Source organism: Carcharhinus amblyrhynchos, chromosome 24 (assembly GCF_965287045.1).
Source record: "Carcharhinus amblyrhynchos chromosome 24, sCarAmb.v2.hapA, whole genome shotgun sequence".
Taxonomy (NCBI): domain Eukaryota; kingdom Metazoa; phylum Chordata; class Chondrichthyes; order Carcharhiniformes; family Carcharhinidae; genus Carcharhinus; species Carcharhinus amblyrhynchos.
The window spans coordinates 29742578-29766408 of record NC_137347.1 but is presented as its reverse complement, the minus strand read 5'-3'; the positions used below and the strand labels follow the sequence as shown (position 1 = coordinate 29766408).

General features: G+C 45.0%; 1 protein-coding gene across 1 annotated transcript in view; it reads left to right on the top strand.

Moving 5' to 3' along the window:
• The first annotated feature begins 6052 nt into the window (after window positions 1-6052).
• The window catches only part of LOC145357804 (mediator of RNA polymerase II transcription subunit 30), a 28477-nt gene continuing 10698 nt past the window's right edge, over window positions 6053-23831 (top strand). The window contains exons 1-2 of the mRNA XM_080211319.1: window positions 6053-6181; window positions 12204-12433. Coding sequence (XP_080067445.1) covers window positions 12221-12433 — 213 coding nt within the window. The 5' untranslated portion in view covers window positions 6053-6181; window positions 12204-12220. The remainder of the gene's footprint in view (window positions 6182-12203; window positions 12434-23831) is intronic.

Here is a 23831-nt window from a genome sequence, read left to right as displayed (position 1 = left end):
AAATCTGTGTGTTAAATTTGCCAATTATCTTTCAAACAGAGCCAGAGGCAGCCTGAAGAAATAATATTTTACGTAATGAGTTATGATCTGGAATTCACTGCCTAAAAGGGATTAGATTCAGTAATAAGTTTTGAAATTAAATTGGACAAATAATTGAAGGAGTAAATTTTGCAAGACGATCTCTGCAAAGAGGAGAGTGGAACTAATTAGACAACGCTCTCAAAGAGCCAGCACTAAGGGGTGACACAGTGATTAGCACTGCTGCCTTTCAACTCCAAGGATCTGGATTCAATTCTGGCCTTGGGTGACTCTGTGGAGTTTGTTCTCCCCATGTCTGCATGGGTTTCCTCCATGTGCTCCAGTTAACTCCCACAGTCCAAAGATGTGCAGATTAGCCCTCAGTGTCAGGGGCATTAAATTGCCCCTTAGTGTCAGGGGGACTGGGAAGGTAAATACGTGGGGTTAAGGAAATAGGGCCTGGGTGGGGCTGTGGTTGGTGCAGACTCAATGGACCAAATGGCCTCCTTCTGCACTTTAGGGATTCTATGATGTGATTCTAAGGGCTAATGGCCTATTTCTGCAGAGCATCTCTCTGAATCTAGTTGACAGTAATTGACATCTCTCCACCAGGAGATGCAGACCATGAATCAGAATTTAGCACATAACGTGGATTGACAATACATTTCTACCTCAATGTGATCTAAGTCGAGGTGAGATCCTTTTCTGGTGTATATTGGGAGTGACTTTTAAGAAAAATCTAAGGCTGAACCATCAATTTCTGACCACAGGTGACCAGAAGCTTGGTCAAAGAAGTAGGTTTTGAGGAGCCCCTTCAAAGAGGGGCGATCAAAAAAGGAGTTTTGGCAAAAGCCATGGCTACCAATGGTGGAGCAAAATTGGGAATGTGCAAAAGACCAGAATTGGAAGAGAAGCGAGATCTTGGAAGTTTGTAAAGCTGGAGGAATTTAGAGATAGAGGGGTTGAGGTAATGGAGATAAACACAAAGCAAAGAGAACTTTAAAATGGAGTTGCTGCCGGGATGAGGCACTGTGAACACTGGGATGATGAATGAATTGGACATTGGTCAGACCCAGAATATGAGCAGCAGATTCCAGTTGCTAGAGGGGACAGAGAGGGTGGCTGGTCAGGAGTGTAGCAAAGTTGGAAATGAAGTTAACAACAGTAGCTGAGCTGAGGCAGGAATGGAATTGTTACTGTCATGTGCTATTGCTGTTTAGGTGAAATCTTGTTCACATAAGATGGCTGTGACATATGATTTGTTGCATGAAGTTTCAAGATTTTGACATGGGGAGAAGCTAAGTTTGTGCAGGTCTTACTGAAATGTTGTATTTTTTTAAAATATGTTCACCCTTTTCAGAAACTTAGTTTCTGGTAACCATCGTGTAACTTAAGTGAAAGCCTTTATGCCCCCTATGGACTCTGATAAATATCCTACTCGTGATATTGAGCCGGACACAACACGCGTGTATCAGACCAGATTTCTAGAATTGTACAGCACAGGAGCAACTCACCATGCCTGTGCCAGCTCTTTGAAAGATTTATCCACTTAATCCCACTTCTAGTGTCTCTGGTCTTTTTCCCCTCCAAGTAATCTATCCAATTTCCTGTTGATAGCTACTGAATCTGCTTCCACTCTCACAGTGCAATCCTGACCATCATAGCTGTGTTTACTTTTAAAATAATCTCAACTCCCTTATGATTCTTTCAGGGGAAGTCGTGTTTAACGAATTTATTGGATTTCTATGAGGATGTGACTTGTGCGGTACACAGAGGGGAACCGGTGGATGTGGTGTTTCTTGATTTTCAAAAGGCGTTTGATAAGGTGCCTCACAAAAGGTTGCTTCAGAAGGTTAGGGTGCATGGAGCTGGGGATAAGGTGTTAGCGTGGATAGAGGATTGGTTGCCTAATAGGAGGCAGAGAGTTGGTATCAATGAGTGCTATTCTGATTAGCGGTTGGTGACTAGTGGAGTGCTGCAGGGATCGGTGCTGGGGCCTCAGCTATTACCATTTATATAGATGATCTGGAGGAGGGGGCTGAGTGTAGGGTGACGAAATTAGCCGATGACACAAAGATGAGTGGAAAAGCAAATTGTGTGGAGGGTGTGGAAAGTCTGCAGAGGGATCTGGATAGGCTGAGCAAGTGGGCGAGGGCCTGGCAGATGGAGTACAGTGTTAGCAAGTGTGAGGTTATCCACTTTGGCAGAAATAATAGTAGGAGGGATTACTATTTAAAGGGCGAAAAGCTGCAGCATGCTACGGCGCAGAGGGACCTGGGGGTCCTTGTGCATGAGTCACAAAAACCCAATCTGCAGGTGCAGCAGGTGATCAAGAAGGCGAATGGTATGCTGGCCTTTATAGCGAGGGGGATAGACTATAAAAGCAGGGAGGTCTTGCTGCAACTGTACAGGGCACTGGTGAGGCCGCAGCTGGAGTACTGTGTGCAGTTTTGGTCGCTGCACTTGTGCAAGGATATATTGGCCTTGGAGGGAGTGCAGAGGAGGTTCAATAGGCTGATACTGGAGTTGAGGGGGTTGGACTATGAAGAGAGACTAAATAGACTGGGTCTGTACTCGTTGGAGTTTAGAAGGATGAGGGGGGATCTTATAGAGACGTATAAGATAATGAAAGGGATGCATAGAGTAGAGGTAGAGAGATTCTTCCGCTTCAAAAGGATAGCAGGACTAGAGGGCACAGCCTCAAGATAAGGGGGGAACAGTTTAGAATGGAGTTGAGGAGGAACTTCTTCACTCAAAGGGTAGTGAATCTCTGGAATTCTCTGCCCGTTGAAGTTGTGGAGGCTACCTCGCTAAATATATTTAAGTCACGGGTAGATAGGTTTTTGACAGACAAGGGAATTAAGGGTTATGGGGAGAAAGCGGGAAAGTGGAACTGATCCACTTCAGATCAGCCATGATCTTATTGAATGGCGGGGCAGGCTCGAAGGGCTAGATGGCCTACTCCTGCTCCTATTTCTTATGTTCTTATGTTATGTTTTAGTTACTACTAAATGCTCAATTCTCTGCATCCTAGACTGGTAGTGGAGATGCAGCTTTATGTATGTGGTATAACCTCACTGAATTATAAAATTGAAGTGTAACTCCTGGATTTCTGATTCATAGAACCATACAGTGCAGAAGGAGACCATTTGTCCCATGAAGTCTACACCAACCAAAATCCCACCAGCCCCTATCTCTGTAAATGCATGTCTTTACTCTGTTAGTCCCCTGACACTAGGTGGCAGTTTAGCATTGCCAGTTGACCTAACCTGCACATTTTTGGACTGTGGGAGGAAACCGGTGCATCCAGAGAAAACCCACACAGACACAGGGAGAATGTGCAAACTCCACACAGCGGTCTAAACTGGGAATCGAACACCGATCCCTGGCGCTGTGAGGCAACAGTGCTTGCATTGTACTGCCCTAATCAACCCTCAAGAAATGCCTCTGTGCAAAGGGGTTGCCTGTACTGGCTGCACACTAACCATCCTTCAATCCCTCATTTCATCTTCCACTCACTGTTGTGCCATCTAGGGGGATGTAATGGGGATCTTACTATGGAGGAACCTGCACCACTGGGGATGCAGTTACAATCACCCCATGAGATTTTTTAAAGTCCTTTCATGTACCCACAGCCTGCCTGTAACTTTCATGTGGCCTGTGTCATCATGATAACTGAGAGGATGCAGGCCTTCTGTTATTTAAAGGTGGCTGCTCTTTGACACCCGGTTTCTTCCCACATTCCTGATTTTTGGCCAACGAGGGGCAAGAGTGAGTGGGAAGGTCAGATTTTAGGACAGAAATAGGAGAAATTTCTCCTACCGATTGTTGTCAGCCTATGGAATTCAACTACCACAGAGTACTTGAGGCAAAAACATTGAGTGTTTTCAAGAAGCTGTTGGATACAGCACTTGAGGTGAAGGATATGGGAGAGGGGAAGGTGCACCAACCCCAATCCCACCCAGGCCTATCCCCATAGCCCCACTTATTTAGCCTAGTGTGTTCCCCATGACACTAAGGGACAATTTAGCATAGCCAATCAACCTAATCAGCACATCTTTGGAATGATCTGGAGGAGGGAACTGAGTGTAGGGTGTCGAAATTTGCTGATGACACCAAGATTGGTGGAACGGCAAGTTGCGCGGAGGGTGTGGAGAGTCTGCAGAAGGATCTAGATAGGCTGGGCGAATGGGCCAGGAAATGGCAAATGGAATTTAATGTTGGCAAGTGCGAGGTGGTCCACTTTGGTAGGAATGATGGTAGGAAGGACTGTTACTTACGGGGCGAAAAACTGCAGCAGGCAACGGTGCAGAGGGACCTCGGGGTCCTTGTGCATGAGTCGCAAAAACCCAGCCTGCAGGTGCAGCAGGTGGTCAGGAAGGCGAATGGGATGCTGGCCTTCATAGCGAGGGGGATTGAATATAAAAGTAGGGAGGTCTTGCTGTGGCTGTATAGGGCATTGGTGAGGCTGCAGCTGGAGTACTGTGTGCAGTTTTGGGCGCCGTACTTACGCAAGGATATTTTGGCCTTGGAGGGAGTGCAGAGGAGGTTTACTAGGCTGATGCCGGAGTTGAGGGGGTTGAGCTATGAGGAGAGGCTGAATAAACTAGGCTTGTACTCGTTAGAGTTTAGAATAATGAGGGGAGATCTCATTGTGACATATAAAATGATGAATGGGATGGATAGGAAAGAGGTGGAGAGGCTCTTCCCGCTCAGAAAGGATAGTAGGACTAGGGGTCACAGCCTCAAGATAAGTGGGAGTGGGGGTGGGGGTGGGAGTGGGGGTGGGGGTGGGAGTGGGGGTGGGAGTGGGGGTGGGGGTGGGGGTGGGGGTGGGAGTGGGGGTGGGAGTGGGGGAGTGGGGGGGTGGGTGGGTGGGGGGGGTGGGTGGGGTGGGGGGTGGGGGGGGTGGGGGGGGTGGGGGGGTGGGGGGTGGGGTGGGGGGGGTGGGTGGGTGGTGGGTGGGGTGGGGGGGGTGGGTGGGTGGGGGGTGGGGGGTGGGGGGTGGGGGGTGGGGGGGGTGGGGGGTGGGGGGGGTGGGGGGGGTGGGTGGGGTGGGTGGGTGGGGGGTGGGGGGGGTGGGGGGGGGGGTGGGGTGGGTGGGGGGTGGGTGGGGTGGGTGGGGGGGGTGGGTGGGGGGTTAGAACGGAGTTGAGGAGGAACTTCTTCACTCAAAGGGTGGTGAATCTCTGGAATTCTCTGCCCGTTGAGGTGGTGGAGGCTGCCTTGCTAAATATTTTTAAGATGCGGGTTGATGGGTTTTTGACAAGCGAGGGGATTAAGGGTTATGGGGAGAGGGCGGGAATGTGGAACTGAGACATGACAGATCAGCCATGATCTTACTGAATGGCGGGGCAGGCTTGAAGGACTGGATGGCCTACTCCTGCTCCTATTTCTTATGTTCTTATGAATGTGGGAAGAAACTGGTGAACCTGTAGGAAACCCACATAGACATGGGGAGAACGTGCAAACTTCACACAGATAGTAACCCGAGGCCAGAATTGAACCCAGGTCCCTGGTGCTGTGAGGCAGCAGCGCTAACCACTGTGCCTTATTGAACTGAATGATAAGCTACGATCATACTGAATGGTGGAGCAGGCTCGAATGGCGAATGGCCTAGTCTTCCTATTTGCTCTGTTTATTTCTACTACTTGCTCATGGGTCTGCTACTGACCAAGGTGACGTTCCACAGGTTGGACACTGGCCCGTGGGAAGGGGGTACACTTGCCTCGCCTGTAGTCTTCTCTGTGATGGAGGAGGAATACCACCCTGCTGTCTGCCCGTACACCCACAGATTTCTGTGCACAGTGGGCACTGGAGGGCGTGGAGGACATATTAGACATTCATTTGATAACTATCCTTTGTGTATGATACAGCTCTGCCCTTTTAGAAACAATATTTTTTGACAGAGCTTCTCTTTTTCGTTGTAATTTTAAAAAAGACGGACAGACAGCAATTCTCTCAATTTAATGCCCCAACTCACCCACAGTATGTTTCGCGACGCGGAAGTGAAGTCATTCACCCTCGATCTCTGATTTGTTCCCGAACAACAAGACCGTTTCCTGTTACAATGTTGAAAGTTTCTGTTTTACATCCGAAAGGCTGGAGAGCAAACGAGGAGTTGGGGAAGACCTAGCGGCTTTGAGATTAGAAGTTTAAAGAGGTGAACGGTTTTGTTCTTTCAAACTGTTTGGGGAGAGAAGGCACGGTTCTTTCCTAAGCCGCAAACGTGTTAACTTTTCGCAGACAGAAAGATTCGGTCCTGTTTTATTTCTGGTACCAGTCAATGTCGCGCTGACACGATCGTTTCTTGACTTTGATTTGAATTCTGAGTTAAAAGGCTGGGAGGTGTTTATTGTATTCCTACTTTGGCGCGGCGGGGGGCGGGGTTACTTTGTGGAATGTGGCAGGCTGCGATACATTGTAGCAACTTGTTTAGAACATTGCAACATTGTCTTGGAATGTTGATTTCATCAGCGTTCGAATGTTTGCCACAGCGGCGCGCGCCTGAAATTGACAAGTGCGGTGAAACCGACCTGGCCTTTCTTTCCCACCCACTCCACTGGCCATCGACGCAGTCTCTCCACCCGCCAGAGGCAATTTCGCTGCCGTTTCCAATCCTCACTATCCTGACAACATCCTCTTCACTCCTCTGCGTAGTCACACGAGGACTTTTTTACATATCATATTGAATTGGATTGATTTGATCGAATTATCTGGACGCGCGCGAATCCCCATTTCACTTTTAAATTATATTCTGGAATTATATCCTGGAATTATTTCCTCTCTCTCCCCTTGGGGGAGCACTGAGTGGTCGCTGCCTCTGTCGCGGCTGGCTGGCCGGGAGGGAGGGGGACACTTCCTCAGGAGAAGGGGAGGCTGCATTGTCTTGTTATTGGGAGTTTGCAATTTAAGGCATTGTTAGAATTGCCCACCCAATTTCCTCTCCACTTCGAGTCAAGACACAGTGTTGTGATATGGGGCTTATCCAAACAAGAAAACTCCTTCACTACCTTGACCTAGGCCAGTGACTCACTCCCCAGCCGAGGGAGAGGAAAATAGAATTATTTTATTGGCTCTTTTGACCACTAAATATATATTTGCTCGTGGTTTTGAACTGGCGTATAAGGTTTGTTCCATTTCGCTCCCCGTTCCTAGCTTCCTTTTCTCCCAATTCTGACCCTGCAGTTTCATCCCATCCCTGTCTTGCCACCTCTTTGTAACAAAAACAGATCACCCTCTTATGTATTCCGCCCTGGGGCAGGAGTTATTGAAATTGTTTTCTGGTTTGAAAGGGTTAAAACGCCTGGACAGGTCACGTAAACCTGGCTTGTGTTCTCTACGGTGTTGAAGATTCCAGATTAAGGAAGCATCAGTTTCACAGTGATTTAGCAATGAAATTGGGGAACTGCCGTTTCACCCAAGCCAAGGTGAAATCTGGAATTTCCTGTATTTGTTTGTTGAGAGGGAGAGGGGGCATCATCTGAAAGTTTTAAGATTAAGATTTGATTTGATTTATTATTGTCACATATATTAGTATACAGTGAAAAGTATTGTTACTTGCGTGTGATACAAAGCATACCGATTATAGAGAAGACAAGAATGTTGTGTTACAGCCATAGCTAAGGTGTAGAGAAAGAAGGTGTCCATTTGACTTGATTTATTATTGTCACATGTATTGGTATACAGTGAGAAGTATTCTTGCGCTATACAAACAAAGCATACCATTCATTGAGTGGAAAGGAAAAAAGTGCAGAATGTAGTGTTACAGTCATAACTAGGGTGTAGAGAAAGATCAACTTAATACGAGGTAGGTCCATTCAAAAATCTGATTACAGATTTGAGTCAGTTGGTATGTGTCCTCAGAGTTTTGTATCTTTTTCCTGATGAAAGAATGTGAAAGAGGTTATGTCCAGGGTGCATGGGGTCCTTGATTATGCTGGCTGCTTTTCCAAGGCAGCGGGAAATGTAGATGGAGTTGATGGATGGGAGGCTAGTTACGTGATGGACTGAGCTTCATTCACAACCCTTTGTAGTTTCTTGCGGTCTTGGGCAGAGCAGGAGCCATACCAAGCTGCGATGCGACCAGAAAGAATGCTTTCTATGGTGCATCTGTAAAAGTTAGTAAGTGTCGTAGTGAACATGCCAAATTTCCTTGGCTTCCTGGGAAAGTAGAGGCATTGGTGGGATTTCTTAACTATAGCATCAGCTTGGAGGGGCCAGGACAGGTTTTTGGTGATCTGACACCGAGAAACTCGAAATTGTCGACCACTTCCATTTCTTCCCCATTGATGTAGACAAGGGCATGCCCTTCCTGAAGCTGACGTTGAATGGGAGATTATAGTCATCCCACCAGTTGACCAGATTCCCTTTTTTTTTCCTATGCTCCATCTCATCATTGTTTGAGATCTGACCCACTATAGTGGTGTCATCAGAAAACTTGAAAATTGAGTTGGAGGGAAATTTGGCCACACAGTCGTAAGTGTATAAGGAGCTAAGGACACAGCCTTTTAGGCACCAATGTTGAGGGTGATTGTGGAGGAGGTGTAGTTGTCTAGGATCCAGTCACAGAGGGAGGAGCTGAGCCGAGGCCATAGAGTTTGGAAATGAGTTTTGTAGGAATAATGATGTTGAAGTCTGAGCTGTAGTCAATAAATACGATTCTGATGTAAGTGCCTTTGTTATCTAGGTGTTCCATGGTTGAGTGTAGGGCCAGGGAGGTGGTATCTGCTTTGGATCTGTTGCAGCAATAGATGAACTATAGTGGATCCAGGCAGTCAGGGAAGCTGGAACTGATTTGTGCCATGACTAATATTTTAAAGCACTTCATAATAATGAATGTCAGAGCCACTAGGCAATAGTCATTAAGGCTCACTGCCTAGCTTTTTTTTTGGTACAGGATCAATGGACACACTTCTATTGACTCTCTCAAAATTTGCCAAACTGAGAGTATAGTTATTAGAGGATTGTAACAAAATGTAGAAACATGTTCATAATCTTGCAGAGAACATATGTCAATGGTAATTTAACATCTTGGTAGGAAGAATTGGGAGACTGCATTTTTCTTGGAACACTTATCTAAACGGGATGGAGTAAGAGAGGAATCTGGGGCACAGACACACAAATAACAGCACAATAACACACAGTAGCAGCACAATCAATAGGGCATAAAGTCAAATTACTGCAGATGCTGGAATCTGAAACAAAAACAGAAAATGCTGGAAAATCTCAGCAGGTTTGACCGCATCTGTGGAGAGAGAACAGAGCTAAAGTTTCAAATCTGGATGACTCTTTGTCAAAGCAATTGACAGGACAATTAGGGATGGTCTTGCCTCTGACGTTCAGATTCAAATAAAGGAAATATATAAAACCACTAAAGAAGGAAAAAGAGGAGGGGGCAGGGGGAACTCTGGAATTCCATGCAAATAATGCACAAAAAATAAAAAGGACAGATTTTTGTCACATGTATTTTAATGATTCAAGATGCTTGCTGGTTCTGTGCCACTATAAACAGCAGGTTTCCATTCTGATGCTGCACAATCTGCTGATTCTGAGATCTGGAAACTCACAGCAGCATGCTGCCTTTCGGAGGCACCTTAAATATTAATTACCTTTGCCTAAATATCAAGGGACATCACAGTGGCAGGCTGGTTAGCACTGCTGCCTCACAGCACCAGGGAATCAGGTTCGATTCCAGCCTTGGGTGAGTGTGTGGAGTTTGCACGTTCTCTCTGTGTCTGTGGGGTTTTCCTCTGGGTGGTCTGGTTTCTTCTCACAGTCCAAACATGTGCAGATTAGGTGGATTGGCCATGCTGAATTGCACCTTAATGTCCCAAGAGGTGTGTAGGTTAGGTGAATTAGCCATGATAAATGTGCTGGGTTATGGAGATGTCATGATGTGGGGATGCCGGCGTTGGACTGGGGTAAACACAGAAAGAAGTCTCACAACACCAGGTTAAAGTCCAACAAGTTTATTTGATAGTAAACCCACTAGCTTTCGGGGTTTGCCCCTTCGGCAGGTGAGTGGAGAGTTCTGGTCACCCCGAAAGCTAGTGGGTTTACTATCAAATAAACTTGTTGGACTTTAACCTGGTGTTGAGACTTTTTATTATGGAGATGTTGGCAGGGTGAGGAGGGAGCCTGAGTAAGATGCTCTTTCAGACAGTCGATAGATGGGTTGAATGGCCTCTTTCACGGTACAGATTTTACAGATTCTATTCCAAAGAGCACAAAACAATTAATCAGAAAGGAATTGATAGCCTAAATATGGGAATAACAGGGTGACCAGAAGCTTGCTTCGAGAGAGGTTTCACAGAGAATAGAGAAGTTTGGGGAGGAAATTCTAGAAAATGTGGTGAAGATGTCAGAAGATAGAGCATCCGATGTTTGGATGCAGGAGGTGAGGGATCCAGACGTTACCAAAATTGGAAGAGTGTAGAGACTGTGATGGGACTGGAGGTTATAAAGGTAAAGGGGTTTTGAAGCAATGGCTCAATTTGAACTCTGGGTGAACATTTTTAAAAACAAGGTGTTGTTAGGCTGACAGCCAGTTGATGAGCAGAGGAGTGAAGGACAAATAGGACTTTGTGTGAGTTAGACTCTGGGCAGCAGAATTTGGGATGAGCTAGTGTTTTTGGAATGGCGATTGTAAAGCAACTGGGCTGTTTCATTGTGGCTATGATGTGGAGATGCTGGCATTGGACTGGAGTCTGCACAGTAGGAAGTCTCACAACACCACCAGGTTAAAGTCACCTGATGAAGGAGCAGCGCTTCGAAAGCTTGAAATTCCAAATAAACCTGTTGGACTTTAACCTGGTGTTGTGAGATTTCTTATTGTTTAATTGTAGAAATGGCTTGCTCCATCAGCACTGTTCAAAGCACAAGGATTTAAATGTTCGCTGTGTGTGCTGTTTTGCTGACTTAAAGGAAAAGTTAATTCTGAATCAAAAGGAGAAAGACTTACACCCACACAGCATCTTCCATGCCTCAATGTGCTTTGCATCAACGAACTAGCTTTGAAGTTTGGTCACGTTTTGTAACAGCAGAAACGTAGCAACAACTTTGTGTTTAGCACATTGAGATTAATGGCCTAGTAATCTGTTATTTCATAGTGTTAGTTGGGGGATACATTTTGGTCAGGACACAGGGAGAAGTCCCCTGTTCTTCATAATGGTAAGAATCTCACAACACTAGGTTAAAGTCCAACCAGTTTATTTGATAGTAAACCCACAAGCTTTTGGAAATGCTGTTCCTTTATCATGTGTGTAGAAAGTTCTAATCAGAGAAGGGCATACAAAGGCACACAGTTTACAGAATACTGATTAGAATGCGAGTTTTCACAGCTAATCTGCTATTCAAGTCTTAAAAGTGCAGACAATGTGAGTGGAGATAGCATTAAGCATAGGTTAAAAAGATGTGTATTGTTTCCAGACAGGACAGTATGTGAGATGTTGCAAGTTCAGGCAAGTTATGGGGTTTACAGATAGTGCAACATGAACCCAAGATCCTGGTTGAGACCGTCCTCATGTGTACAGAACCTGGCCCAGTTCACCTTTCACCTAATTAGAGGTGCTGTATGAATGCAAGTTAAAACTTTTATTTATTAGTCACAAATAAGGCTCACGTTTACACTGCAGTTACTGTGAAATTCTCCTAGTTGCCACAGTTGGGTACCTGTTCGGGTCAATGCACCCAATCATCACATTTTTCAGAATGTGGGAAGAAAACAGAGTACCCAGAGGAAATCCATGCAGACACGGGGAGAATGTGCAAACTCCACACAGACAGTGACTCAAGCCAGGAATCGAACTTGGGTCCCTGGTGCTATGAGGCAGCAGTGCTAACCACTGTGCCACTGTGCTGCCAGATCAGCCGAGTCCAAATTTTGAAAATTATTTCTTTGATTCCCCTATATAGTTACATGGGTACAATGGTATAGAGGGATATGGGCCAAATGTGAGCAATTGGGATTAGCTTCGGGGTTTTAAAAAAAAGGGCAGCACGGACAAGTTGGGCTGGAAAGCCTGTTTCCATGCTGTAAACCTCTATGACTCTACCAAATGGAACACCAAGCCTTTGAATCATTTTAAACACTCTAATCAGATCATCCCACAATCTCCTGAACTGCAAGCTCCTCTGACTACTCACCTGCTTATTTGTGTCTCCTGGTTCTGTTTATTTTGCAGGTTTGCCTCAGCAGGTCATGACGTCTTTACCAGGGGCTGGGCCGAGGATTCCCGGCCTGCACTCACAGACCACAGCACCCGTCCACCCCACAGCGCCAGTGCCCCCACAGCAGCTGCAGAGTGCCCTGCGTGAGATCACGTGGGTCACCCTCTGCAAGGTTGGCCAGGAAACTGTTCAGGACATTGTGGCGCGTACAATGGACATCTTCCACATGCTCCGGGCAACGCAGGTGACTTGTCTCTCCCTCCCTCCCCTTAATTTATTGCTCAGCAAAATGAGGGATGTTGTGTTGAACAATAGGATACTTTCCATTTCAGACACAAAATATTCGCACCAAGGATTGCCAGGTAAGTTACAGCATGGATTAGATACATGGAGTATGTGAATGATCCCCAGGAAATCACTGGAATCTAATTTGTACACTTTAATGAGACTTGCACTTGTTTCAGGAAGACTTGCATTCATGTAGCACCTTTCACAACTTCAGGACATCCCAAAGGGCATTGCAGCCAATGAAATACATTTGAAATATATTCACTGTTGTACTGTAGGAAGAATCTATCAAGCTCCCACCAAAAGCTACAACATAAAGGATTAAAAAAATCTGATTGGCGTTGTTGATTTAGGGATAACCATTGACCAGAACACCTGAGAGAACGCCTGTGTTTTTTGAATAATGGCATAGGGCCCTTTACATCTGTCTGGGAGAACATGTGCCCTTAACTAACTGCCTTCTGAAATAATCTAGCGAGATACTCGGCTGTATCAAATGGCTATACATAGATAGGTTTTAACAGCTGGAAGAGCTGCCCCACAGACAATCCAACTAGCAACTTGACAAAGTTAGACTTAAACAATTATACCTTTTTAGCTGATATCCCAGTTTCCTCCATCACCATCGTTGGACATGTCCTGTCCCACTTGCTGAAGAAACTCGGGAGAGGTGCCAGCGCAGTGGTAACTACTTAGGGGTAGCACTTCGAGTCCTCAACATTAAGTTCAGCCCTAATGAAAAATCAAAGCGTCATGTCATGCATGGAGAATGGAACCTTCCACTATTATCATCTATCGCCCTCACTGTCTCTCATGACGAATATCATTTGGGTGAGGCACTTGAGGTAGCAAAAACACAGAGTCTACCTTGGATGAAGGACGTCACTCGGTGCTGAAGAGTGACTCAGTACTGACCATGCTGGCCACGTTCTGAAGGACATGTCTGCCAGACTACACCTGTGGCTGTGATGAAGAAAAAACTTATTAGTCATCACCAATCTACCTGTTGGCGATGTAGGAGTGCCCACCTCACTCTCCTTGTGGAGAGGAATTCTGGTATTCAAATTGTGGACAACCTCCATCACAAAGAGCACTATTGCCAATGGGACAGATTCAGAACAGGTCTTGCAGCTGAGAGGTGGACATCCAAGAGTCACTTTTTAAATAAAACATATTCACAGGACATGGGTGTCATTGGCTAAGCCAGCATTTATTGCCTATCCCTTGGACTGCTACAGTTCATGTTTTGTAGGAACATCACAGTGCTGTCAAGAAGGGAGTTCCAGGATTTTGACCCAGTGTCAGTGAAGGAATGTTGGTATAGTTTCAAGTCAGGATCTTGTGGGACTTGGAAGGGAACTTGTTGATGGTGGTATCCCCATGCACCTGATACCCTTGTCCTAGTTCGTAGATCACTGATTTGGACAGTGCTTTTGAAGGAGTCTTGGTGAGTTCCTGCAGTGTATCTTGTAGATGATAAATGCTGCTGCTATTGTGCGTCAATGGTGTAGGAACTGAATACTTAAGGTGGTGGATGGGTGCTAATCAAGTAGGCTGGATGGTTTCAAGCTCCTTAGGTGTTGTGGAGATGTACTCATTCAGGTAAGTGGAGAGTATTCCATTACATTCCTGACTTATGGACAGTCTTTTCAGATTCAAGAGATGAATTACTGTCCTTTTAAATACCCAGCCTTCAACATGCCCAAGGAATCCACAGTATTTATATGGCTGGTCCAGTTCAGGTTTTGGTCAATGGCAATTACCCCACCCCACACACACAGGATGTTGATTTTGGGAGAGATTCAGCAATGGTAATGCCATTGAATATCATGGGGAAATTGTTGGATTCTTCCTTGTTGGAGATGTTCATTGCCTGGCATTTGTATGGCACAAATGTTACTTGCCACTTAACAGTAACATCAACAGTAAAGTGATGAAAAGTTTCATCTACAGCGATACTTACTCAGTAATAATCTGCTCACTTGCATTCAGCATGGGTTTTGCCAGGGCCACACAGCTTCTGACTATAGTAAAGCCTTGGTTCAAACATGGACTAAAGAGTATTCACAGCATTCACATGGCTGGTCCAGTTCAGTCTCTAGCCAATGGCAACCTCGGGACATTGACAGCAGTGCACCCAGCAATGGAGATGTCACCAAATACCAAGGGTTGATGGCCACATTCCCTCCCTTTGGACAAGCTCACCATCTGTCACCTTTTCACGTGGTGCCAGGCACTGATATGGCACTACCAGCACCATTGTGTGCTGTGTGGATTGCTACTTGCTATTTAAATGCTGAGCAATAACATCTTCAGGAAGATAGTGTAAGCATCTTCTGTTCGCGTTCTATGATATTGCAATCGCTGAAACCATCAACAACCTGAGTGAAGTGGGGTCACTATTAACTGAAGCTTAACTGGCTCAGCCGCATCGATCCAAGACCGCAAGAACAGCTCAGAGACTGGCAATCTTGTGGCATGTGACCTTAGCAACCTCGTTTAATATCCCTTCCAAAGGGTGGCACCTCTGACAATGGAGCATTGCTTCAGTAGTGCAAGTGCCAGTCTTGAGTATGTGCACATTGCTTTGGAGTGGGTCTTGGAACGACAGTCTTTTGTCTGTAACGTGAGAGTGCTGGCCATTGAGACACAGCCAGCACATTTATGCCTTTATTATTGCAATGACATTTGAAAGCCACAAATGTGAGGTCTAAGCTTTTGGCTGCAATTGGAAAAAACAGGAAGCATGTGCCCAAGGTGTCCGCATTTGATATGAAATAAGCTCCCATAATGGTGCAGTGACTGAGCAACATCAGCCACAAAGATCCTGGATAGTGTCAACTAAGATGAGCTATTTCCCCATTGTCCAGAACAGTCCATTTATTTATTTAGTGAATGTAAAGTCCCTAAGCCAAGTGGTTTCCTCCAGTTCTGCTGTATTGAGTTTCGATCGGCCTCGTGGAGTCTGTGGATTGGACTATCTTCTATGATGTGTTGCAGTTTGCTGTCTCCAACTGGCACATGGGGGGCTGGCACTAATGCCCCATCTATGGAGGTTGGCCAAGCGAGGGCCGTGGCCAGTCCTAAACCTGTTGAGGGTGGACCACTCTTGGATGATTGAAACCAGGCAGCTGTTGGGTTGACCATGAGACCAGGTACTTGTTTGTTGTGTCCAATGACTCCCATTGGAATGAACTGTGCCTGCCCGCCGGTACTCAGGCTTGCCTGGGGAAGCTAATGATCCTACCAGCTGACTAAATTCCAAAGCAAACTCCATGAGAGGTGTCCACACTTGACATGAAATAGGAACATGACATGAATAGGAACTACAAAAGGTTGGGAATGTAGCTCAATCCATCACGCAAACCAGCCTCCCATCCATTGACTCTGTCTACACATCCCGTTGCCTCGGCAAAGCAGCCAGCGTAATTAAGGACCCCACATATCCTGGACATTTTCTCTTCCACCTTCTTCTGTTGGGAAAAAATACAAAAGTCTGAGGTCATGTACCAATCAACTCCAAGAACAGCTTCTTCTCTGCTGCCATCAGACTTTTGAATGGACCTACTTTGCATTAAGTTGATCTTCCTCTACACCCTAGCTATAACTGTAACACTACATTCTGCACTCTCTTGTTTTCTTCTCTGAGTGATATGCTTTGTCTGTATAGTGCACAAGAAACAATACTTTTCACTGTATGTTAATACATGCGACAAATCAAATTAAATCACACAAGGAATCCTAGTCAAAGACCCAGAGTGGAAAGGATCAATGAAAACTGCTCCAAGATTATATTACAGTCGGGCCCTCTCTCTGAAACTTCCAACTCAACATTGAGGGCCTGTTGGTGGCCAAGCAAAGCCTCATCAAAGTCTTTGCTGCTCAACACTCCAGAACAGGAGAACCAGAGAACAAAATTGATCTGTGCAAAAGAAGTTTAACTGAGGCTCTTTAGGGAGAACACGGCATGGTGGCAGAGTGGTTAGCAGTGCTGCCTCACTGTGCCAGAAACCTGGGATCAACTCCAGCCTTGGTTCACTGTCTGTGTAGAATTTGCACATTCCGAGTCTTAAGTGGGTTTCCTCCGGGTGCTCTGGTTTCCTCCCACAGTCCAAAGGTGTGCAGGTTAGGTGGATTGGCCATGCTAAATTGCCCCTTAGTATCCCAAGATGTGTAGGTTGGGGAATTAGAGAGGTGAATACGTGGAGTTTCGGGGATAGGGCCTAGATGGGATACTCTGCCGGAGAGTCTTGATGGGCTGAATGGCCTCCTTCTGCACTACAGGGATACTGTGAGATGGCAAGAGCTACTCATATTGGTCAATTCAAATTAGATTTCTTTCTGAACTTGGCACATTGGGATACAGTGCCTGAATAATTACAGACAAGTGCAGAATGCTTGCAGGAGCAGAGGAGACTTTGGGCCTATGGTTCACAAAGTTCTCTTCCACTGGGGTTTCCCTCTCCTTGTGTCTGGATCTGTTTGAATCCGAGGACGAGAATCGCAAATTGACAACATTAGGGATCCGTGAGCTATTCATTACATGAGAGCACAGAAATTAGGAGCAGGGATAGGCCACTCGGCCCCTCGAACTTGCTTCACCATTCAATAAGATCATGGCTGATCTTATAACCTCAGCTCCACGTTCCCGCCTACCTCCCATAACCTTTCACCCCTTGCTTATCCAGAATCAATCCAGCTCTGCCTTGAAAATATTTAAAGATCCTGGGCAGGGTTATCCAGCTACGCTTTCCCCAGTATTGGAAGATCCTGCCCAAGATCAATGGACCTGAACCTGGCCTGTGTTCTGGCTGCTACGATTCCCGTGGCAGGTGGGACGGAATCTGCTTCCACTGCCATTTGAGGAAGAGAGTTCCAAAGACTCTCAACCCTCTTGAGAAAAATAAGTTCTCCCCCTCTCTTGTCTCAAACTAGTGACCCCTTATTTTTAAACAGTGATACCTTTGACCCACAAGAGGAAACATCCACTCCATTGTTGGTTAGCAAGAAGGGTATGGAGCAGCAGAGTTTTCGATGAGCTACTGTTTATGAAGGGTGAAAGATAAATGTGCGTGAAGGTTTCAGCAGCTGATGAGCTGAGGCTGGCATTGGAGGCGGGTGCTGTTACTGAGGTGACGATCTATGTTAAGGAGAGGTTGTGAAGCGAGGGACTTTGGAGTCAAATAGGATGTAAGTTTGCAGTCAACCTGTTTCCTTGTCTCATTTTACTAATCTAAGTGTTTCTGGCTGCCTCGATGGAGAATAAATAGCGCTTTTGATTGATTCTCATGACTGCAAGTCGGATGACTTGTGATGCTATCTGGCACTTTTAACAAGTTGGTTGAAGGATAAGAAACACTTGCATTTCTATAGCACCTTCCATGACTTCAGGATACCTAAAGCACTTCACACAACGAAATACATTTCCAGAGCATTCACTGATGTATTGAAGGATACACAGCAATCAATTTGTGTGCAGCAAGATCCCACAAATGACGATACAATAATGCCAGATACGCTGTTGCAGTGATGCTGGCTGAAGGTGACTGGTAAATATTGGCCAGGGAAATGGATTGAATTCCCCTATTTTCTCCTTCAGGATTAATGCCTTGGGGTTCTTCTGTGAAAGACAGTGGGATCCACCCTCTTCTCGACCTTGGCAGCATTTCTTCAGTGTTGCTCCGGATTGTCACCTGAGAGTTTGTCCTCAAAAGTCTCTGGAGTGGGATTTGAACCTATGACCTTCTGATTCTAGGGTGGGGGTGCTACCACTGAGCCAAGGTTGACGCATCTAACTTCAGGTTTATATTCAAAGTTGAAGTTCTAATCTGTGCTGCAAAGATCAAGATCAAGCCAATTCAATCACTCGTGCGCTTTGCTGGTGTATTCTGTTGTTTTGGTATCATTAACCGAGTATTGTAATGACCTGTGTGTTCATGGAAAATTCCAAAATTATCATAGAATCCTTATAGTGCAGAAGGAGGCCATTTGGTCCATCGAGTCTACACCAACAACAATCCCACCCAGGCCCTACCCTGCAACCACACATTATTTACCCTGTTAATCCCTCTAACATATACAACCCAGGACACTAAGGGGCAATTTAGCATGGCTAATCAACCTAACCTGCACATCTTAGTTAGGACTGTGGGTGGGAACCTGAGTACCCGGAGGAAACACAGGGAGAACATGCAAACTCCACACAGATAGTGACCCAAGCCGGGAATCGAACCCAGGTCCCTGGAGCTGTGAGGCAGCAGTGCTAACCGCTGTGCCGCCCCATTATCAAAGGTGATAATAAATTAAAAACAGTGCGAGAAATATTTGGAAGGTTTGGTGGCAGTGCCAGAGAGAGAAAGCGAGTTAACATTGCAGGTGGAATCTGACTCCTCTTCAGAACCATGTTGTAGTGTTTGTTGGCACTCTTCCCCATGTTTATTCTCAACATGTGGGCATCACTAGTTACCCCAGAGATGACTCAAAGGGTTGCTGGGCCACTTTGTTAAAAGTAAAACACGCTGATGTAGGAATGGAGCTGCAGACCAGACTGAGTGAAGACTGCAGATTTTCTTCCCTAAAGGCGATAATGTGAACTAATCAGGCTCCTAAGGCTGATCAGGCAGCATCTGTGGAAAGTAAGAGTTAACATTGCCAATGTTCTGGTGAAAGGTCGCCTCAATCTGAGACGTTGGCTGTAACTCTACCACCTCGCCCGCCACGGAATCGGAGCAGACAAGGATCCGACAATGGAAATTTCCGTTGACCTCAGGTGGGAATTCCCGGTCTCGCCTGAACGAGGCGTAAAATCCCACCCGTTAACTCTGTTTCTTTCTCCACAGATGCTGCCTGACCTGCTGAGTATTTCCAGCAGTTTTGTTTCGATTTCAGATTTCCGGCATCCGCAGTATTTTACTTTTTGTATTAGGTTTCTACAACAGCTTCAGGGCGGCTCTTACTGATACCAGCTTCTTATGTATAGATTTTTAAAACCGAGTTAAAATTCTCAAATTGCCATGGTGTGCTTTTAACCTGCAGTCTTTACTGGTCCCATAATGCAGCATATCCATTGCATTCTTAGGCTGCCAAATTTGGATACATTCCTGGAGGTTTAATTACAGAACCTTGTGCCTTCAGCTAACTTCCCCAGTCAAGCAACTTTTCATTGTGTTTATAACTAAAAAATGTAAAAATTCAAAGAAGGTTTTTTTTTAAAAAACCCACAGTGAGAAGAGCTTCTGAGAAGAGACAAAATGCATTCTCTGTTGGGAAAGCCATGGCATGGAGATGCTAGCATTGAACTGGGGTGGGCACAGTAAGAAGTCTCTCAACACAAGGTTAAAGTCCAACAGATTAATTTGGAATCACGAGCTTTCAGAGCACTGATCCTTCCTCAGGTGACCGGAGAAGGAGCAGCGCTCTAAAAGCTTGTGATTCTAAATAAACCTGTTGGACTTTAACCTGGCATTGTGAGACTTTTTATTGTTAGGAGAGAAATAAGATATAAAGGGATGTGCTCTCACAGCTAGATGCCCAAACTGTGTCCAGTTACATGACGCCAATATAGACGGTCTGACATTCCAATCAGCCAATATTTCATTGTGTTTTTTGCAGTATGGTTCCTCAACCACCAGAGGATGCAGTTGCCCTTTGTGAACAATCCTGGCTGCAATTTAGCTTACAATGTTTGTACCATCTGTTGGTGGGTGACGGGAGCAATGAGCACAATCTCTGAATCTGAACCTCATTGTTAATGGGTGTAGGACAAAGACTTTGAAGAGTGGTACTGAAGGACAGCAGACAAGCTTTATATTCCTAAGTGTCCTTAGAAGTTTATTTATTAGTATCACTAGTAGGCTTACATTAACACTGCAATGCAGTTACTGTGAAAATCCCTTACTCATCACACTGCGGTGTCTGTTTGAGTACACTAAGGAAGAATTTAGCATGGCCAATGCATCTAACCAGCACATCTTTAAGACTTTAGAATTTTCAAATAATGTAGTACAGAAGGAGACCATTTGGCCCACTGAGCCTGTGCCAGCTCTTTGAGAGAGTTATCCAATTGTTCCCACTCCCTTGCTTTCCCCCCACTTTAGCGCTGCAAAGATTTTCCCAATCTAGTATTTATCAATCCTTTTGAAAGTTATCACGTCTGCTTCCACCTCCCTTTTCAGGCAGTGCCCTCCAGATCATCAGAACTAGCTGTGATTTTTAAAAACCCTCTCTTTAATCTTGTTCTGGTTCTTTTCCCAATTGCCTGATCTCTGTGTCCTCTGGTTCCCAAGTGTCCTGGTGTTTTTCTTTACTTACTCTATCAAAACCCTTCAAAAGTTTGAAAATTACTGTCAAATCTCCTCCTTAACCATCCCTGCTCTAAAGGGAACAAGCCCAACTCCTGCAGTCTCTCCACATCACTAAAATCCCTCATCCCGATATGGTTCAGGAAGAGATGGTTAATTCCACACTCGTGATAAAGAGGTGGAAATCTGGGAAGAGCATTCCATGACGGTCTCAAACATTGGTGCAGAATGCCACCACTCGGGTGCGAAAGCTCCTTCTGGTATGTGAGCACTGCTGCTTCACGGCACCAAGGACCCAGGTTCAATTCCCGGCTTGGGTTACTGTCTGTGAAGTTTTCACATTCTCCCTGTGTCTGCATGGTTTTCTCCGGGTGCTCCGGTTTCCTCCCACATTCTGAAATATGTGCTGGTTAAGTGCATTGACCTGAACAGGTGCCGGACTTGTGGCGACTAGAGGAATTTCACAGTAACTTCATTGCAGCGTTAATGTAAGTCTCACTTGTGACTAATGAATAAACTTTACTGTCTCATATGAGCATGTTAAGATCCAGCTTAAAATAAAAACAAAAAGCGCTGGGAACAGCCAGCATGTTTAGTAGCATCTGCAGAGAGAAAAACAGAGTTAAAGTTTTGAGTTTGACATTTCATTTCTCTCTGTTCTTCCAGAGTGTCTGCAATTCTTTTTTCATTTTAAATTTAGAATTCCAGCAGCTGTGGTGTTTGTGCTCTGCATATTTATTGCATATTTTTATATAGTGTTTTATATTTTATATTTTTCTACTTTATTGTGCAAGATCTACCATTACCTTTTAACTATCAAGAGCTGAAGTAGATGCTTTGGTGTTGATGACTGTCAATTGTGTTACTTGACATAGCCCCTTTAACTTATTAAAAGGTCCTAAAGGCACTTCACAAGGGTGCTGTTTGAACAAAGTTTGACACAAATCCATGCACAGATATTAGGACAGGTGAGCAAAAGCTTGGTCCAAGAGGCAGAATTTAAGAAGAGACTTAGAGGGGGAAAGAGAGAAAATGGCCGAGAGGTTTAGGGATCAAATTCTAGTGCTTGAAGTCCTGGCAGCTGAAAGCATAGCTGCCAATATTCAAGTGATGAAAATTGGAGATGTGCAGGGGATCAGAATTAGAGAAATGTAGAGATTGCAGAGGGTTGTGGGACTGGAGGAGGCTACAGAAATAGGAAGGGGGGAGTGATGGGATTTGAAAACAACTGAGATTTTTAAAACCGTACTGTGGTGAGAAATGTTTTAGGGTATTGGAATCCAAGGTATAGAATCAGTCTGGATAGAAATATGAAGTAGCAAAGGGAAGAAGTCCTTGGTGGTGTCATCTATAGGTAATATATCTAGCCTTCCAGAAGGCATTTGATAAGGTGTCACACAAAAGGTCAACACACAAGGTTAGTTCACATGGGGTTAGGTTTAATTTATTAGCTTGGATGGAAGATTGGTTAACCAACAGAAAGCAGAGAGTCAGGATAAATGGGTCTTTCCGGTGGGCAAGATGTACCTAGTGGGGTGCCACAGATTTTGGTCCTTAGGCCCCAATTAAGGGTTTGGATGCAGAAAAAGTAGGTGCCAAATTTGCAGGTGACACTAAAGTAGGGGAATTCGTACTCAATGAGCCCCGTAGAGAGAACAATTTGTGATTTCCCCATGGACCTCATGGGGAATCTATTTATCTATCTATACCTACAAATCTATTTATCTAGAACCTACACATTGACCCGCTGAACTGTCTCCCTTTGAGGCATTTAATTTTTTACACTTTTCAATTGTATTATTCTAGTCCGTTGATAATTTTGCAAGTTGGCTGTGTACATCATAAATCCATCTCAAAATTGTCTCCTGAATTTGAACTTGTATTCATGTTACTGTTTAATCTGAGGCAGTAATTTAGATCAACTATTTCTATCCCATTCACTCCTCTTTGCCTCTATCAGATTACCTCTCAGCTGCTTTCCTCCATGGATGCGGAACCAGGTTTTCCTTTATAACTGAATCTTCTTCAATTGTCTCCTGTGTGTGTATCTTTTGCTTGGTTCCATTCCTACTTATTCTCGTGCAGCTGGAAATATGCTAGTGCAGCTAGTATTTGAGGCCTTGCACCATCCTAAGTTCTGTAATTAAGCACAGCTACTATTGAGTTGGAAACTGAAATAAGGGCACTGAATTCACTGGGAAAATAACTGAAATTAATTGTGCTCGTCTTGTGTAAATCAAGGGATTTACAGTGCTGACGGAGGTCATTCAGCCCATCGATACTGCACTAACAACAATCCCATCCAGGACCCATCCCCGTAATCCCATGCATTTAGCCTGCTAACTCTGCTGACACTAAGGGGCAATTTAGCATGGCTAATCAATCTAACCTGCACATCTTTGGACTGTGGGAGGAAACCGGAGCAGTCGAAGGAAACCCACGCAGATACGGGGAGAATGTGCAAACTCCACATGGCCAGTCACCCGAGGCCGGAATTGAACCTGTGTCACTAATGCTGGGAGGCAGCAGTGCTAACGACTGTGCTGTCTAGCAGTGGTTAAACGATTTGTAGAGAGGGCGAGAAGTCGCTTGACTTTCGAATTGGCATGAGCTGCTGGATGATTTGTACCAACTCTGCCTTTAGCTTCATAGAAATGGGGCATTGCATCTCACCCCCTTTGCGAGCTTCAAGATATTGCTGCATTTTCACATTAATTACCCAGTAAGCGTGCGCAGACAGTTAGAGCTGGTACTCACTGGTGTAAGGATGCTTTAAATGAAAAGATTTATGTTTCTGCGATGCCACTCCAACTCTCCAGCTCAGAAAGGGAACAACTAAAACTGCGAGCCCTCATTCCTGAAGGTGGTAAATTGTAGTTAAAATTTTCAGTTATTAATATTTCTTTTCTCTCTCTTCCATGCTTAATCTAACTTCATTTCCCTTTTTTTAATTTCTCTTTCTGTATCTGACTTGATTCTAATTCATTCTCTGTTATTCACTGTTTCTTTCTCAATCACTCAATCCCACTGCTGAACAAGATAGATGGTTGGTCC